Here is an 18,112-nt window from a genome sequence, read left to right as displayed (position 1 = left end):
GAAATAACACCACACATTTACAACCATCTGATCTTTGACCAACCTGACAAAAACATGCAATGGAGAAAAGATTCCCTGTTTAATAAATGGTGCTAGGAAAACTGGCTAGTCATATGCAGAAAACTGACACTTGACCCCTTCCTTACATCTTATATAAAAATTTACTCAAGGTGGATTAAAGACTTTAAAATCCCAAACAATAAAAACCCTAGAAGAAAATCTAGGCAATACCTTTCAGGACATAGGAATGGGCAAAGATTTCATGATGAAAATGCCAAAAGCAATTGCAACAAAAACCAAAATTGACAAATAGGATCTAATTAAACTAAAGACCTTCTGCATAGCAAAAGAAACTATCATCAGAGTGAACAGGCAGCCTACAGAATGGGAGAAAAGTTTTGCAATCTATCCATCTGACAGAGGTCTAATATCCAGAATCTGTAAGGAACTTAAACAAATTTACAAGAAAAAAAATGAACAACCCCATCAAAAAGTGGGCAAAGGATATAAACAGACATTTCTCAAAAGAAGACATTTATGCAGCCAACAAACATGAAAAAAAGCTCAACATCACTGATAATTAGAGAAATGCAAATCAAAACCACAGTGAGCTACATCTCATGCCAGTCAGAATGGTGATTATTAAAAAGTCAAGAACCAATAGATGCTGGTGAGGCTGTGGAGAAATGGGAATGCCTTTACATTGTTGGTGGGAATGTAAATTGGTTCAACCATTGTGGAAAACAATGTAGTGATGCCTCAAGGATCTAGAACTAGAAATACCATTTGACAGCAATCTCATTACTGGATATATACCCAAAGGAAGATAAATCATTCTACTGTAAAGACACATGCACATGTATGATTACTGCAGCACTATGTACAACAACAAAGACATGGAACCAACCCAATGCCCATTAATGGTAGACTGGATAAAGAAAATGTGGTACGTATACCCCATGGAATACCATGCAGCCATAGAAAGGAATGAGATCATGTCCTTTGCAGGGACATGGATGAAGCTGGAAGCCATCATCCTCTGCAAAATAACACAGGAACAGAAAACAAAACACTGCATGTTCTCACTCATAACTGGGAGTTGAACAATGAGCACACATGGACACAGGAAGGGGAAAAACCACCCACTGGAGCCTGTTGGAGGGTGCAGGGGCAAGGGGAGGGAGGGCTTTAGGACAAATAGCTAATGCATGCTTGGCTTAAGACCTAGATGATGAGCTGATAGATGCAGCAAACCACCATGGCACACGTATACCTGTGTAACAAACTTGCACGTTCTGCACATGTATCCCCAAACTTAAAGTAAAAAAAAAAATTTCTACGTTGAACACTTTTTTCTTCTTTGAATATATATTTGCTTATGCAGGGTAAAGATTAGTAACTTTTGCTTTCATGTGCAGCTTAAAATGACAGCTCTACTGTATATTACATTGTAAAGCTTTGCTTCTCCCAACATATGTCTTCTTCATCTGTAAAATAGACACTCACTAAAAAAAAAAAAAAGGAGAGAAATTAGGAAAATCTCCTTGGGTGGCAGTGAGTGTAACCCGCACAGACCACCTAGGGGGACTGAACAAAGGGGGGCAAATGCAGGAATAAAAGACAAGAGACAAAAGAGTATATTTGGAAGAAGGGGTCAGGGGGCACCTTGCCTCTAGTGCACAAGGGCCCTGAGCTTTACAAAGCCCTCTGTATTTATTAGGCAAAAGAGATAGCGAGAAAGCGGGCGGGTGATTGTCTGGTAATTGTCAGTGGGCCATTTGGTTCACAGCAGGCTTGCGAGGCTGCATCCTTTGAACAATAGGTGCTAGATTCCTCAGCAAGTAACTTCAAGGAGCCTGGCGCCAGGGAGTGATGTCTCTCAGCAAACCTTTTGGTGGCAGGTGCAGTGTGAGTTTGCTCACATCCTGCATTCATGATAAAGTTTGCTGTTTGATCATATAGCCACCAGTGGAATGCTGAGTTGGTCACGTCCCACAGGCCTTTGGCTCCCTACATATCCCCCTTTCTGTTTATGTATTAATTGAAAGAATATAAGGCCAGGCTGGGCAGCTCTCATTTTCCAATTGGCGGTCCATCCGATTTTACAGACTATGAACAGAAGATAGAGACAAAACAACATTATTCCAAGAACTACATATAAGATGTTAAGGTGGTGCTTTAGATAGGTCCAAGGGTTGAGGCTCTCCAGGCCTTGCTGGAATTCAGTCCAGTCTTCAAAAGAAGGCTGAAATTCTTGAGTTTGCCTATTTAAATCAAGAATTTTGTTTTGCAATTCACCAATATTAAAGGTAATGGCCGGGCATTGTGGCTCATGCCTGTAATCCCAGCACTTTGGGAGGCCGAGGTGGGTGGATCACCTCAGGTCAGGAGTTCAAGACCTGCCTGACCAGTATGGTGAAACCCTGTCTCTACTAAAAATACAAAAATTAGCCAAGTGTGGTGGCAGGTGACTATAATCCCAGCTACTGAGGATGCTGAGGCTGGAGAATTGCTTGAACCTGAGAGGCAGAGGTTGCAGTGAGCCAAGATCGTGCCACTGCACTCCAGCCTGGGTGACAGAGTGAGACTCCATCTCAAAAATAAATAAATAAATACATAAAAATAAAACAAAGGTGATATGAAAGCTCCCGGCAAATCGGCTTTCACAAGGTCCCACAGATACTCACTTTGGTTATATTCTAAGTTGGTTACACAAATATGAGTGTGATTAAAATGACAATGCATTTGCTGCTGCAACTGCAAGCTTTGTACTTGTTCCTCTAACCATAGGACCGTGGATTTTAACATTACCACTTCAGTTTGTAACTCAGTGTTAATTTTATTCTGAAGTAGCCACGCTTGGTCGGCTGTGTGCATCCATCAGGTACTGAGCTCTTTGAATAGAATCATGCAAAGCTACAGAGGACATCACAACAGAAGTTATTAGTGTGACCAAGGAAACAATAGCAAAAATTATCATGCTTAAGGCTCTACGGACACGATGAGTAAGCTGAGTTAGAAGTTTCACAAAATGCAAAGCAGGTGTGGCAGCCCAAGGCTCAGACAGATTAACAGGAATCCATAGCCCAGGGATGCGACCTAAAAATCAAAAACCTAAAAGTAGGGATATTATGTGTTTGCAATGTGCTATGATTAATGCAGTGATATAACTGGCAAGATTTGCAGGTCAATTGGTTATTGTTTACCTGGAGCTGGTCCTTCCTAACTGCCAAAAAAAGCGACTTTGTCGCTTACCATTGCTATTATTGGATAATATTCCAACCCAGATGTTGCCGTTCATAAATGGGAGTGCTGCCTTCTATATAGTCCCTTGAATTGGTCCTTTCCTCCCTAGATAATGCCAGAGGAAAAGGCAGGCTAAAGCCTGCTCCATGCCAAGCAATCTGGGCGGCAGACTGGGATTGGATCTCGGTGTTGTATAAAGAAGAAGCATTAAAAGCTTGCTACCAATGCCAGTGAAGTTTGTGCCATGATTTCTGATTTTCATCTTTTCCATCTAATTGACCTTTAGGTCCCCAATCCACAATGTCTCCAGTTACCATAGATTGCTTTCTAGCCAGTGGACCAAGACACTGGGCCCACAGAAGGGGGTAGGAGCTATTGAATGGAATCTATTCTGTATAATCAGCACAATTAGGGTGACTGGGCCAGGAATGGTTGGTTAGCACACCAGTTACATTAATAGAACCAAGACCTAATAAGTACATAATTTTTCCATAGTAACTCAACCATGTTTGAGCTTGAATTGTAAGACAGCTATGGCTGAGCGATGTTTTTGTAGTGATACACAAAGGAAGTCCTTCCAGTGGAGGGTATAATTAATGACATTATTCTGAGAATCTAACTGTTCTATGTCAGGGGGAGTTAGGGGTCCTGGAGCCCACTCTCCCTCATCATGACAAATCTCAGGAGGAGTTTCACTCCAAAGTATAGGTCGTACTGCTGGGGGATTGGGAACACATGCCCAGTATGTTTTTGCCTCTGCACAGGGAAAACATACTGCACAGGACATTATGGCTAACATGGCCAAGAATATGGAATCAGGGGGTTTTGCCTGTCCCTGATGCTCCAGTAGTTTCTCAGCTTCCTGCATGGTTTTCTTGAGTTGTCCCCAGGTTATGAGGGTCGATGTCGTCGTGACCCTTGTCAGCCTTCTCTCCATCTTTGCACTCAGGCTCAGCTGGCTCATGGCTCGTACCGGAGGGACCGGGCCCATGGTTGGCCACCCTGGGTTCCTCCAGTCTCTCATTCCATGGCCTCACGCAGCTTGAGGGCACCCACATGGTTTCTCCATCTCCTGTAAAAACACAAGCATACCCTTGCCCCTACGTCAGTAAATCCACTGGACCTTTCCATTGTCCTCCTTCTGCGGATTTCCATAACATTTTCAGATAAATTTTCCTCTTTTCCTCTAACACTTGCCAGTGTCTTTCTGCTGGAGTCTTATCATTTATACCAGGAGTCAAAAAATTTAAAGTAAATAAAGCTAAATGTAGTTTTGATCGAGGTGGCAGTTGGCCTCCTATACTCCCTTTTTGTCTTTTCAACATGCATTGTAATGTTTGATGTGCCCACTCTGTAATGCCTTGTCCTCTAGGATTATAAGGAATTCCTGTTTTGTGGGTTATAGCCCAAGGCTGTAAGAAATTTTGAAAAGCATACTAGTATAAGCAGGTCCATTGTCGGTTTTAATTGTTCAGGTATCCCATATGAGCAATTGATGACAGACAGTGTCACCGTACATGACCAGCTGTCTCACCTGTTTGGCATGTAGCATGCAGCATATGAGAATAAGTGTCTATAGTCACATGAACATAGCTAAGCTTAGCAAAGGTTGCTATGTGTGTAACATCCATTTGCCAAATTTCATTTGGAGCCAAACCTTGTAGGTTACAGCCTTCTACAGGTGTGGCTCCAGGGAGACATGCTGGTAAGTAGGACAGGCTTGTATTATAGCCCTAGCTTGGCTGCGAGATAAATGGAACATGCGAGTAAGGGCAGAAGTATTTTGGTGCAGCAGCGTGTGAGACACTTGAGCTTGCTGAAACACAGAACCAATCAATTTGTCTGCTTCTCATTACTTAGAGATAGTGGCCCAGAAAGTTGTGTGTGAGAGCAAATAAGAGAAATATGAAAAGGAGCTGCACGAGAGCAAATAACTTGTTGAAGTCTTAAAAATAAATTCAGCAGTTCTGTGTCTAGTGTACTTTTAATTGTAGCAGTTTCTATGCGACTGGCTACATTTACAGCATAAGCTGAATCCCAGACAATGTTGATAGGATCTGAAGTGGTGAGCTCTAAAACCTGAATGACTGTAATTAGCTCTGAGCGTTGAGCTGAAACCCCAGAGGTCATTATTGTTTGAGTATGTTTTGGTCCACAGATAGTGGCACAACCTGTGGAAGGGCCATCAGTAAAATAAGTTTGTCCACCTGGAGTAGGTTTGTGGTGAGAAATCAAAGAAGAATGAAAGAATGGATTTTATAAAACTGTAAAATTTTGTCTGAGGGGTAGTGATTATCTGTAGCACCCACGCAGTCTGCAAAAGCAGTTTGCCAGGCAGTTGACATTTCCCAAGCTGTGGCTTGTTGCTGGGAGTCGAAAGGAACAATAATTTTGTCAGGATCATATCCCATAAACATTTTTGACCTATGTCTGCCCATAGTCACAATTTGTGTAATTAAAGAAAGATAAACTTGCAAGGTTTTGACTGTTTGATTAGGTAGAAAGAGCCATTCTATTACTGTTACAGACTTGTCTATGAACTGGCCCAAAAGTCCTGTTGGAGAGTAGGGGGTAGGAAGAATAAATAAAGGCAAATGTTTTTGCGGTTGTAGCGGTGAGACATGTCTCTGCTGTAACATTTGCTCTACTAGCCATAATTTGGCTTCTGCCTCTTTAGTTAATTGCCGCGGGGAATTTAAAGAAGAATCTCCTTGCAGGGTTTGGTAAAGATGTGAGTTGATAGGTAGTGATACCTAAAATCGGGTGTAGCCAATTCATATCTCCTAATAATTGTTGAAAATTATTTAAAGTCTATAACCTGTCTTGACAGAGAACTACTTTCTGAGGCCGTACACGTACTCTCTGTAACAATAGTTCCTAAGTATTGGTATGGGGAAGTTGTTTGTACCTTTTCTGGAGCTATTTTGAGATTCCGTTTAGTCAAAGCCTGCTTTGTTTCTCTGAATAACTGATGTAGGATTTGATCTGTAGGAGTGGCCAAAAGAATATCATCCATAAAATGAATGATGTAAGCAGTAGGAAGTATTCCGAGGCTTCTTTAATGCCTGTCCTACAAAATGCTGACATAGCGTAGGACTGTTAAGCATGCTTTGGGGTAAAACTCTCCATTGATAATGAGAAACAGGTTCTCTTTGATTAATAGAAGGCACACAGAGGCAAATTGAGACTTATCATTCTCATGTAAGGGTATAGAAAAGAAACAGTCCTTAAGATCTATTACTACAAGAGGCCAGTCTTTTGGAATAGCTGCTAGAGATGGTAAACCTTTTTGTAAGGCACCCATCGGTTTAATTTTTGCATTAATAGCTCTTAAATCATGTAGCAGTAGCCATCTTCTGGACTTTTTTGGAATAACAAATACTGGAGAATTCCAGGGCCTGACTCCTCTATGTGTCCGGTGTCCCATTGTTCTTTTACTAGCTGTTGAAGTTGCGTCAGCTTCTCCTGAGATAAGGGCCATTGATCCACCCATACACATTTGTCACTGAGCCATTCTAATGGTAAGGCAGTGGGCGGAGGAGAAATATCAATGACCTCCGTCAGAAATCCTGACGTCCTAGCCCTTTTCTATTTTTCCAGTTACTAATATTGGGTTAGGATTTCCTTAAAGAAATTTTGCTAAACCTTTTCCACTCTGATATCCCATGTTCTTTAACATTTTAAATCCTGGGTTATCAAAGTTTTCATTTGTAAGTCTCATATCCCAAGCTATAAGTAAGTCTTGACCCCATAAATTGATAGCTATATTTGCAACATAAGGCTGAAAAGTACATGGCTGTCCATCCAGACCAAGACAAAGTAAAATCTCAGCGCTCTGTTGAACACTTTGAGCTGTTCCTTTCCCACTAGGGATGTAGGAGTTAATTGCAAGGACCAGGATGGGGGCCATTGTCTTTAGATATTACTGATACCTCAGCTCCCGTATCCATAAGCCCATAAAATTTCTTTCCTTTAATTTGTACTACACAGGTGGGTCTATTAGAGGCTATTGGTTGTGATAGATTTCTCATGTAGTTGTGCTCCCAAACCCTTTATTTTCTCATTTCTCCTTTCATGGAGAAGGGTATAATTTGCAGGGAATAAGCAATAATTGAGCAATATATTCTCCCAGTTCAAAAACCCAAAGATCTTGTGACATTAAAACTATTTGAATGTCTCCTTCATAGTCAGAGTCAATCACTCCTGGGACTACAGTGATGCCTTGCAAGTTAAGACGGCTTTTGTCTAAAATTAGTCCCGTGTATCCTGTTTGTAAAAGTCCCCAAATACCAATGGGAACTTTGATAGGTTTGTCTCCCCTGACTAATGTGATTCTTTCTCTGGTGGAGATCTAATCCTGCACTTCCTGGTGTTCCTGGGGTGAGGGAATCAATGTGCCTCCGGGAACCCATCCCTGAAACGGGGCTGAGGTCTGGACTGGGAATACCCTCATTGTGTGTGGGGCCCGGGTCCAGGCCCTTGTCTCATTTCCCAGCAGGAGAGTGCCATTCTGATGAATTTTGAGCTGCACTGATTGGCCCAGTGATTTCCTTTGTTACAGCGAGGACAAAGTCCTGCATTTTTTCCATTGGGTGGGGCACAGCATTGTAAGGTCCTTTCTATTCTAACATATGGTGGCATTCCTTTTTAAAATGTCCAGTTTTTCCACAATTATAATATTTTCCCATTTTAGGGCTTGACCCTTGGCTCCTTTTAGATTTGTCAACTGCTAAATTAGCCATTGCTTGTGCTAACATTGCAGAGCGATGAAGCTCAGTTCCTACATCCTGACAAGCTCTGAGAAAATTTCCCAAGTTTTTTGTACACCTCACTGGTGCCAGTGCACATTTCCAATCCGCGTTTGCATTCTCAAAAGCTAGAGTTAAGGTTAGCATTTCTGCGACCGTGGTATGAGGAATCTGACACTTCACTGCCTCTTGTAATCTTGCAAGAACTTGCACATAGGGTTCCTATGACACTTACATGTATATAAAAAAGATTGTACTGGGACTCCCCCTTCAGGACTTGTGGCCCAGGCATGTTTAGCGGCCTGTGCACACTGCTGATAAGCAGCATCTGGGAGTGCCATTTAACATTCCAGGTCTGAATAAGGGCCATTACCTAACAGCATATCCTCTGTAATGTCTCCATTTCCAGCAGCACGGTTCTGTCTAGCCTGGTCTGCACACATTTCTTGCCAATTTAAATTCCATATCAGATATGCGCTAGCAGACAAGCAAGTTCGCACCAAGTGTTTCTCATCAAAGGGTAAAAGACGCATAACCAAACACAGATTCTAGCAATCTTAAGGTGAATGGGCTCTGTACGCTATTATTTACCACACTTGCTTTTAATTCCTTTAACAACTTAAACTCTAGTGGAGTGTGTTCATGAATAACCTGCTGTGGATTATTTGGATCAGGCCTTACGGAAGTAGGAAAAGCACAAGGTCCTAAGGGCTCTCCAGCTATGGCAGCACAGCGTGAAATTCTTTGTATTGGGGTTTCTATTTCTGCTACCAAAGGAGGCCGTATAGATGTTTCTGCAACTGGAGGAGGCGGTATAGGCCAATTTTTATCCTCCCTCTCCTGTTTTTTATTTTCAGTTGGAGCTGTGGGTGGGACGACAGAGTCTTTCAGATTTTTAGATTCAGCCTGCTGTCCTGCAGAATAATAAGGAGATAATGGCAGAAGTACAGTACGAACTAAACTGCACGTGGAGAAAACTGAGGAATCAACTTTAAGACCTTTCTGATGAGCCTGTTTTAATCCTTCTCCTGCTCTATCCCAATTTTCCACATCAAGAGTGCCTGCCTGTGGAAACCATGGGTTATGTGTAATAACCTCCTGCAGCAGCTTAGTCAATGTCTGAGAACTAACCTGAGGACCATTTCGTTTCAACAAAATTTTAAGTAACTGTACATAATGTTTTTCTTCAACAGACAAATTCTGCTCCATATTACCCTAATTCAGAAAACTTCCCATTCCTAGTACTTCTTTAAAGCACTGCTTTTGGTACCTCTTTAGGGCACTGACCTTATATCCCCCGCCAGCAGACTCATCCCGGGGTCACTGTTTGCCTTGTCAATTTTAGTTCCTTTGTTCCAGCAGACCTTCTTTGTTCACGTCCTTGAAGTCCTGTGTTCGGATGCCACTATGTAACCTGCGTGGACTTAGGGGGACTGAACAAAGTGGGGTGAACGTGGGAATAAAAGACAAGAGACAAAAGAGTATATTTGGAAGGAAGGGGTCAGGGGGCACCTTGCCTCTAGTGCACAAGGGCCCTGAGCTTTACACAGCCCTCCATATGTATTGGGTAAAAGAGATAGCAAGAAAGGGGTGGTGATTGTCGGGTAATTGTCAGTGGGCCATTTGGTTCACAGCAGGCTTGTGAGACTGCATCCTTTGAACAATAGGTGCTAGATTTCTCAATAGATAACTTCAAGGAGCCCAGCGCCAAGGAGTGATGTCCCTCAGCAAACCTTTTGGTGGCAGGCACAGTGTGAGTTTGTTCACATCTTGCATGCATGATAAACAGTTTGCTGTTTGATCATATAGCCTCAAGTGGAACGCTGAGTTGGTCACGTCTCATGGGCCTTTGGCTCCCTACAAGTGAGGGTAGTTCAATGCTATTGTCTAATTGTCAGACATAAGTAACATTTGTGCTTATCCTATATCTGGCTTTTAAGGACAAATTGGACTTTTAAAATTAATAACATCTTTTTTTATTGTGGTAAAATATATACAACACAAAATTTACCATTTTAATCATTTTTAAGCATAGAGTTCAGTTGCCCTAAATGTATTTATATTGTTGTACAACCATCACCACCATTCATTTCCAGGACTTTTTCTTTTCCCCAAACTGACATTCTGTACCCATTAAACTGTAAGTCCCTATTTCAGCCTCCCCCTATCCCCTGGGCAATCTCGTTCTACTTTCTGTTTATGAATGTGACTACTCTAGGCATCTCATACAGTGGAATCATACAGTATTTTACTTTTGTGATTGGCTTATTTCCCTCAGCATAATGTCCTCAGGGTTCATCCATTTTGCAGCAAGTGTCAGAATTTTCTTTCTTTTCAAAGTTGAATAATATCCCATTGTATTTATATACCACATTTTGTTTATACGTTAATAACATAATCTTTAAGGGGTTGGAGCTTGGAAAATAGATTTCATTGATCAAATTACTATCATGTTATAGTAGTCTGACAAAGGAAAATATATGTGACATTGAAATACTTCCAAAGTGAATATCAAAATCATTCCCTAATGAAATTTCATAAGATCCCAATAAACCATTTTCTTTTCTTTAGGAATGACTTGAACAGTATATTCTCAGAATTGAAGATATTTCCTGTTCTATATACAACATGTCTAGTTTAGTGACTTTTTTTTTTTTTTTACTTTTTATCTGGAGGTTTTGACATGCATAGAAAAAATAGAAAAAAGTCATACTTCTTCAATTTAGGAATAGTAATAGCTCTCATTTATTAAACACTTGTTCTTTGTGAGGAGCTGAAAATGGGTTTCCCATACATTATCTTACTTACTCTTCATGGCTGCCCTATGATGCAAGTCTTATAATCTCCATGTCCCAGATGTGGAAATCGAAGCCTAGGATATTAAGTAACTTACCTAAGTTATCTATAAAAGGTAAGTGGCAGAGTCAGAATTTGAGTCTAGATCTCTCCAGTTTCAAAGTTCTTACTCCTAATTGCTCTTCTACACTGTCTCCCCACGCTAATTACTCTTACTGAAGGCAGGGTAATGTTTCTGTTATCTGAGCACAAATAATGCCAAATTATATATATAAATTGTACCTTATTTTTCCACAAATATTTATTGATATGTCATGTTCAGGACTTGGACTTGGGTTTAGACAGATAAACAAAACATGAATAAAATACAACTTGTATATTCTAGAAATTTTCCCAGTCTAGTGGGGATCATGTAAACAGATACATTACAACCTGACTAAAGCCAATAGTAATTAAACATGCTTAGCTTTGTAGGACTTAATTGCTTATCACTACTTTTTTTTTTTTTTAACCACATAGGATTTAATATAATGATTTTCATCCTGGTAAACTATGGGTTATCTCATAGAGTACCAAAATTAGTTTAAATTCATTTTAATTTAAAAAATAAGATATATGTCATATACCATCTCTTTAGAGCATAATAATAATAGGATATTCAACTCCAAAATGATTGGGAGTCACTGGGGAATAAGCATCTGGTAGACTTTGATAAAATCATTAGTGGATAATATGCTACTCTCCCTCTTCCTTTCACTCTTTAGATCCTGAATGAGAAAAAAGAAGAGTTTACTGGGGATGTTCTACTGTCAAAATACGATACTCTCAAGATTATTAAACATTTACAGGAAAACTGGGCAGATATTGGGCTTGGGATATTTAATCGCCATAAAAGTTTGGAGGGGGAGATGCCATCAGAGCGACAGTACATGGAGGAAATTATCAAAAACATACAAAATCTCTACAAAGAATATGAAATAAGAATAAATGGGGACAATGGTAAGAAAATACTCATAATAATTAGATTTCTTGGTATAAAATGTTTCCACAATAATTATTTTCAATATGATGAATATTTAAAATAAAAGTAATAAATGCATGTAGTTTTAAAAACCAAGCTAAATAAGCAAAGCATTGAGAATCACTTTGAGATATAATTTATATACATTACAATTCACCTATTTAAAGTGTATAATTCAGTGATTTTTATTATATTCACAGATGTGTGCATCTATTACCACAGTCAATTTTAGATTATTTTCATCGAAATGAACGTCAAAAGAAACCCCATACTCTTTAGCTCTCACCCTCTTACCCCCAACATCGTCACTTCAGTCCTAAGTTTGCTTTCTGTCTCTATAGATTTCCCTGCTCTGGACTTTCATGTGAATGAATTCATGTACTGTGTGATCTTTTGACTGGGTTCTTTCACTTGGTATAATGTTTTCAATGTTCATCCATGTTTTAGCAATTATCAGTACTTCACCCATTTTTATGGCCTAATAATATTTTATTGTATGTATAAATCACATTTTATCATTTCATCTGTTGGTAGGCATTTGGGTTGTTTCCACTTTTTGACTATTATGAATATTGCTGACATAGACATTTATTACACATTTCCTGGTAGAAATATGTTTTCGTTTTCCTTGGATATATGCACAGGAGTGAAATTCTTGGTCATTTGATAACTATATCTTTAACTTTTTGAAGCCTGCCACAGTTTTCAAGGAGGCTGCATCGTTTTATATTCCCACCAGCAGTGTATGAAAGTTCCACTTTCTCTGCATACTTGCTAGTACTTGTCTCACTTTTAAATTCTGGCCATGCTAGTGGGTGTAAAATAAAATCTCACTGTGGTTTTGATTTGTGTTTTCCTGATGACTACTGATGTCAAGCATTTTTTAAAGGTTTATTAGCCACTTGTATATCTTCTTTGGAGAAATATCTGTTCAGATACTTTGCCTATGTTTTTTTTCTAAGACAAAAATTGAGATTTATGCTATTGATTTATAACATGTATAGAAAGAAAAGCAATTTTCTAAGGTTTCATACTACCAGAGAACAGATACCATTGTTCAACATTAATGAATATTGTGTGTTATTATGCACTATTATCACTTGTGCTAGAATTCTAGACAAATGTCCACCAGCTGACAATGTAACTCTTTGAAAATGTCAAATAGAATGAGACCTATCTGAGATATTAGTCTGTGAAATAACATTCTATATAAGTGGTTCTCAAACTTTAGTGTGATTAGGGATTTGGTGAAGAATGCAGATTCCTGAGCCCTGCCTCCAGTCTTCTTGGTACACTGTGTCTACAGAGATACCCATAAACTGGCAATTTTAGCAAGCGTCCCAGGTGATTCTGATGCCAGTGGTCTACATATCATACTTTTTTTTTTTTTTTAAAAAAGTCTTTTATTAGGAGTCCATTAGTAGCTAGGTCTAACATAAATGTAAAACACCCTTTCACATACTCTAATGATTCTTTGCCCATATTTTATTTAGGTTGTCTTTTTATTATTGAGTTATAAGACTGCTTAATATGTTCTGAATACAAGTCCCTTTTCAGATATATGAATTCTAAACACTTTATATTTTTCTGTGGGTTGAGCTTTCATTTTCTTTCTTTCTTTTTTTTTGTAGTCAGCTATTTAATTAGGTTCTTAAGACATTTAGAACACCAATTTGTGAGGATAAATTCCATTCGTCAGGGCAAACACAGATCGCAGGTAGCCCTGGAGCTGAGGAATAGCTTTGATTTTTGGTAAAATTTGTGAGTCCACAGCTTTCTGATCAATCTTGCGCTGCTCTGTAATCTCATATTTCTCTTTTTCTGTGTCGAAGATCTCACCTTCCTGGTGTCTGGGCTTCCGCAGCTTCTTCTTCTTGAAGTAAGCATCAGTAAGATGTTTTGGGATTTTTACATTGCTGATATCAATTTTGGTTGAGGTGGCAATGACAAATTTCTGGTGTGTTCTTCGTAGAGGAACTCGATTGAGGACCAGAGGTCCAGTCACAAGTAACAAGCCACTAGCCAGCTGCTTCAGGAAAACCACCCTCTTGCCCCTGTGGCGTCCAGTGAGGATGATCAGAATGGTCCTGGGGGTAATGCTGGCTCGCAGTTTTCTCATGTGCTGACTGAAGGGTTTTTTGCCATGGCTCAACAGCTTTTGAGGCACATCTTCAGTAGGATAATAGCTAGGCATTTTGCAAAGTTTGACCACCTGGGTACCGCCATTGTTGTCACCACCAACTGGTTTTGTAACAGTTGCAAGAACCTTCTCCTTCTTTTTCTTTTCAACCTTGGATTTAGCGGCTAAGTACTTCCTCTTGTACATAGCCTTTTTGGAATACATGGCAGATTGGGAATACCTGCCAATTCCTCTGACAAGGACAGAGTTGCGGCTGCAATGGGGCTTCCCCTTCATGGGCTTTTTAGCCTTGAGGTTACCGTTTTTCACCTTGCCACCAGCATCAGCCTTCTTGGCTTCGGGTTTCTTCTCTTTAGTATCTGGCTTCTCAACTTTTTCACCCACCATCTTGCAACATGGGAAAGAGCTGAGCTTCCATTTTCTTGATAGTGTCCTTTTTTTTTTTTAAACAGAATAAATAAGTCATGTTTAATGCTTCTAGCCTGATAAAATTAAAAATTAAACATAATAATCTCTCCATATTTTACTTTTTAAAAATTGATTGGAAGTGCGTTACATATTAATGGGATACATGTGAGTATTTGTTACATTCATAGAATGTGTAATGATCAAGGTCAGGGTATTTGAGGTATCTATTATCTTGAATATTTATCCCTTCTATGTGTTGGGAACATTTCAAGTCCTCTCTTCTAGCTACTTTGAAATATACTTCATCTACAATGTTGCTAACTATAGTCACCCTTCTCTCCTATTGAATACAGGGGTATATTTGTTCTATCTAAGTGTATGGTTTTACTCACTAATCAACCTCTCTTTATCCCCTCTCCCACCCACACACCCTTCCCAGCATCTGCTATCATTCTATTCTCTATCTCCACAAGATCAATTTTTTTAGGTCCCACATATGAGTGAGAACATGCAGTATCTGTCTTTCTGTGCCTGGCTTATTTCATTTAACACAATAACCTCCAGTTCCATCCATGTTCATATTTAGCTTTAATTTTAAATAACCATTAACCAAATTTCCATAATCTGATTTTTGTATATTTAAAATAGTTTTGTATCTTCAAATACTAATTTTGAATGGAAATATTCATTAGGAATAGGTATAGATTCTACAGTGGCACAGAAAATTCCAAAGGAAGCTACAGACTGTATAAAATACATGTTTTAAAGAATGAAGTTGAAGAAAGGTTCAACTTACTAGTGGAGGTGTCATGCCCTTGCTTGAAGGGGGGATGACAACTCGAAGATCTGGTTTTCTACTGTTCATTCCAAGATTACTGCCACCTGGTGGAGGGGGAGACTTTGTAGGCATGACTTTGCCTAAACTATTTGCACCAGTAGCTCCAATCAAATTTGGAGAAGCTCTTGAGTTTACAAATTCATTCCCCACTGGGCTGCTTCCAGCTCCATTTGGCACTGTGAGGTCTGTAGTGCCCAACATCCCACCTGCATTGCCAGTACTTGGTGGTCTCTGAGGAGCTCCAGGGGACACATTTCTATGTAATATGGTTTGAGGTGGAGAGAGCATGTTTAAATCTGTTAATGTTGAGCTGGCTGCCAAAGATGGGGACACCAGTGAACTCCCTGGGTTAGTGTAGGACAAAGCATTGGGGCTGGTCACTGGAACTGTGACAGACATTGAAAAATTCTGAGGTGGCAAACCAGGTGCAATGTTATGACTGCATCATATTATCAAATTCCTCATTAATTTTTTTATATTTTTCTTCTGTATATGGAGTTAGCACACATGAAGTATCAGGGTCTGAGCTGTCGCACCCTCTGTGTTCCTTCTTGTTCAGAGCCTCAACAATATCTGAGTTGGTTGTGCTTTCATAAGGTTAATTATATTCTGTATGCTTGAGAAGAACTTTGTCCATATCAGTGCTAGCATATTGAAACAGTTTGTTAGAGCTGTTGAAAATACACAGTCACAGAGCACACTAAGTTCATAGGCTTTCTTCATTAATCCAAACTCTCTCTTTGTAAAAGTGGCCTGTCAGTTCCTTTCATCCATTATGCGTGTGATTTGTATTTTCTTCTGCACCATTTTCAGCCACCTTTCCTTGTTTCCTTATATTCCAAATATTTAATACAAAAGTTAATTTTCTTCAATACTACAATGCATCGTACAGCTTCTGTTATTTCAGCTTCTACTCCAAGGGCTACAGCTGAAATTTTCTACAAGATTGTGTCTCCCGGGCACGCACACGCTGCAGCCTGGGCCTGCCACCAGCGCTCTGCACTGCCCAGAGCTGCCTCCTTCAGCTTGGGACTCGCTGGGACATCCCGATAGTGTCCTTTTAACTACAAAAGTTTTTAATTTCAATGAAGTCCATCCAACTTACCGATTTTATTTTCTTTTTTGTTTGTACTTTTGATGTCATATGTAAGAATCCTTTCTTAAATTTAAAGTCATGAAGATTTACGCTTAGTTCTTCTAAGGGTTTTATAGTTTTGCTCTTATATAATGGTATTTGATCCATTTTGAGTTAATTTTTTTTTTTTTTTTTGAGACAGAGTCATGCTTTGTCATGTAGGGTGGAGTGCAGTGGCACAATCTTGTCTCATTGCAGTCTCAGCCTCCTGGGTTCAAGCAATCCTCTCGCCTCAACCTCTGAGTAGCTAAGGACTGCAGGTGTGTGCCACCACTGTCAACTAATTTTTTTATTTTTCGTAGAGACAGGATCTCACTATGTTGCACAGGCTGGTCTCAAACTTTTGGGTTCAAGTGATCATCCCACTTCAGCCCCCCAAAGTGCTGGAATTAGAGGCATAATCCACCGCACCTGGCCTTGGGTTAATTTTTATATAGTGTGTGAGGTAAGGCTCTAATTTCATTCTTTTGCATGTGGATGTTCAGTTGTCCTAGTACCATTTATTGAAAATAACATTCTTCCTCCATTTAATAGTCTTGGCGTCCTTGTCAAAAATCAGTTAACCGAGATCTCTGGGCTTATTTTGTAGTCTTAAGCCTATTCTACTCATGTGTATGTTTGTCCTTACGCCAAATTGTCTTGATTACTCTTGCTTTATAGTAAGTTTCAAAATCGAGAAGTGTGAGTCCTCCTACTTTATTCTTTTTCATGATTGTTTTGGCTATTCTGCATCTCTTGAAATTCTATATGAATTTTATAATCAGCTTATCAATTTCTATGAAGAAATCAGCTTCTGATAGGGATTATGTTGCATCTGTAGATTTGTTTGGGGAGTATTGCCATCTTAACAATGTTAAGTCTTCTAATCCATAAACATGGATTTTTTTTCAATTATTTAGATATTTTTCAATTTCTCTTAACAATGTTTTATAGTTTTCTGAGGAGTTTTATATTTCTTTTGTTAAATTTTTTTTGAATATATTATTCTTCTAGATGATGTGAATGAAAATTTTTTCTCAGTTCTAATTTCAGATTTTTCACTTAAAGTGTATAGAAATAGAATTGATTTTGTATATTGATCTTATATCCTGCCATGTTACTGAACTCATTTATTAGTTCTAATAGTTTCTGGTTTTTTAGTGGACGACTTAGGATTTTCTGTTTATGAGATCATGTTATAGTGAAGAGAGGGTTTTACTAGTTTCTTGCCAATCTGGATTCTTTTTTTTTGAGACAGAGTGTTGCTCTATTGCCCAGGCTAGAGTGCAGTGGTGCGATCTCAGCTCACTGCAACCTCTGCTGCCTGGGTTCAAGTGATTCTCCTGCCCCAGCCTCCCCAGTAGCTGGGATTACAGGCATCCACCACATGCCAGGCTAATTTTTGTATTTTTAGTAGAGATGGGATTTCACCATGTTGGCCAGGCTGGTCTCGAACTCCTGACCTTGTGATCCACCCATCTCAGCCTCCCAAAGTGCTGGGATTACAGGCGTGAGCCACGGTGGCCTGGATTCTTGTATTTATTTTTCTGGCCTAATAGCCCTGGTAAGAACCTCCAGTACAATGTTGAACAGAAATGGTGGGAGTAGATATTCTTGTCTTATTCTTGTCCTTAGGGGGAAAGCATGAGTCTTTCCCCATTAAGTGTGATGTTAGCTGTGGGTTTTTCATAGATGCTTTTTATCAGGTTTAGGAAATTCTGTTCTATTCCTATTGAATTCTTTTACATGAAAATGTGTGGAATTTTTAAAAAAATGCTTTCTTTGTATTCATTGAGAAAAT

The 18,112-nt window shown here is 39.4% G+C and overlaps 2 protein-coding genes and 1 pseudogene across 14 annotated transcripts in view; 1 reads left to right on the top strand and 2 right to left on the bottom strand.

Annotated features, from left to right (window-relative positions):
* The window catches only part of AXDND1 (axonemal dynein light chain domain containing 1), a 198,564-nt gene that overhangs the window by 70,675 nt on the left and 109,777 nt on the right, over positions 1 to 18,112 (top strand). For all 13 annotated transcript variants that reach the window (XR_008523274.2, XR_010137562.1, XM_054550597.2 and 10 more), the window contains one exon: positions 11,555 to 11,789. Coding sequence is in view for 11 of the 13 variants with exons in the window: in XM_054550597.2 (XP_054406572.1) it covers positions 11,555 to 11,789 (235 nt within the window). In the remaining 2 variants the exon portion in view is untranslated. The remainder of the gene's footprint in view (positions 1 to 11,554; positions 11,790 to 18,112) is intronic.
* On the bottom strand, positions 13,427 to 14,355 carry LOC100454824 (large ribosomal subunit protein eL6-like). The gene has a single exon (XM_054550675.2). It carries the CDS (start codon positions 14,336 to 14,338, stop codon positions 13,472 to 13,474), a length of 867 nt encoding a protein of 288 aa, XP_054406650.1. The 5' UTR covers positions 14,339 to 14,355; the 3' UTR covers positions 13,427 to 13,471.
* LOC100455183 (myocyte-specific enhancer factor 2A-like) lies at positions 15,125 to 16,004 on the bottom strand (annotated as a pseudogene).

The sequence above is a fragment of the Pongo abelii genome, chromosome 1, assembly GCF_028885655.2.
Source record: "Pongo abelii isolate AG06213 chromosome 1, NHGRI_mPonAbe1-v2.0_pri, whole genome shotgun sequence".
NCBI lineage: Eukaryota > Metazoa > Chordata > Mammalia > Primates > Hominidae > Pongo > Pongo abelii.
The sequence above is the reverse complement of the archived record's forward strand: the minus strand, read 5'-3'. Positions and strand labels throughout refer to the sequence as shown.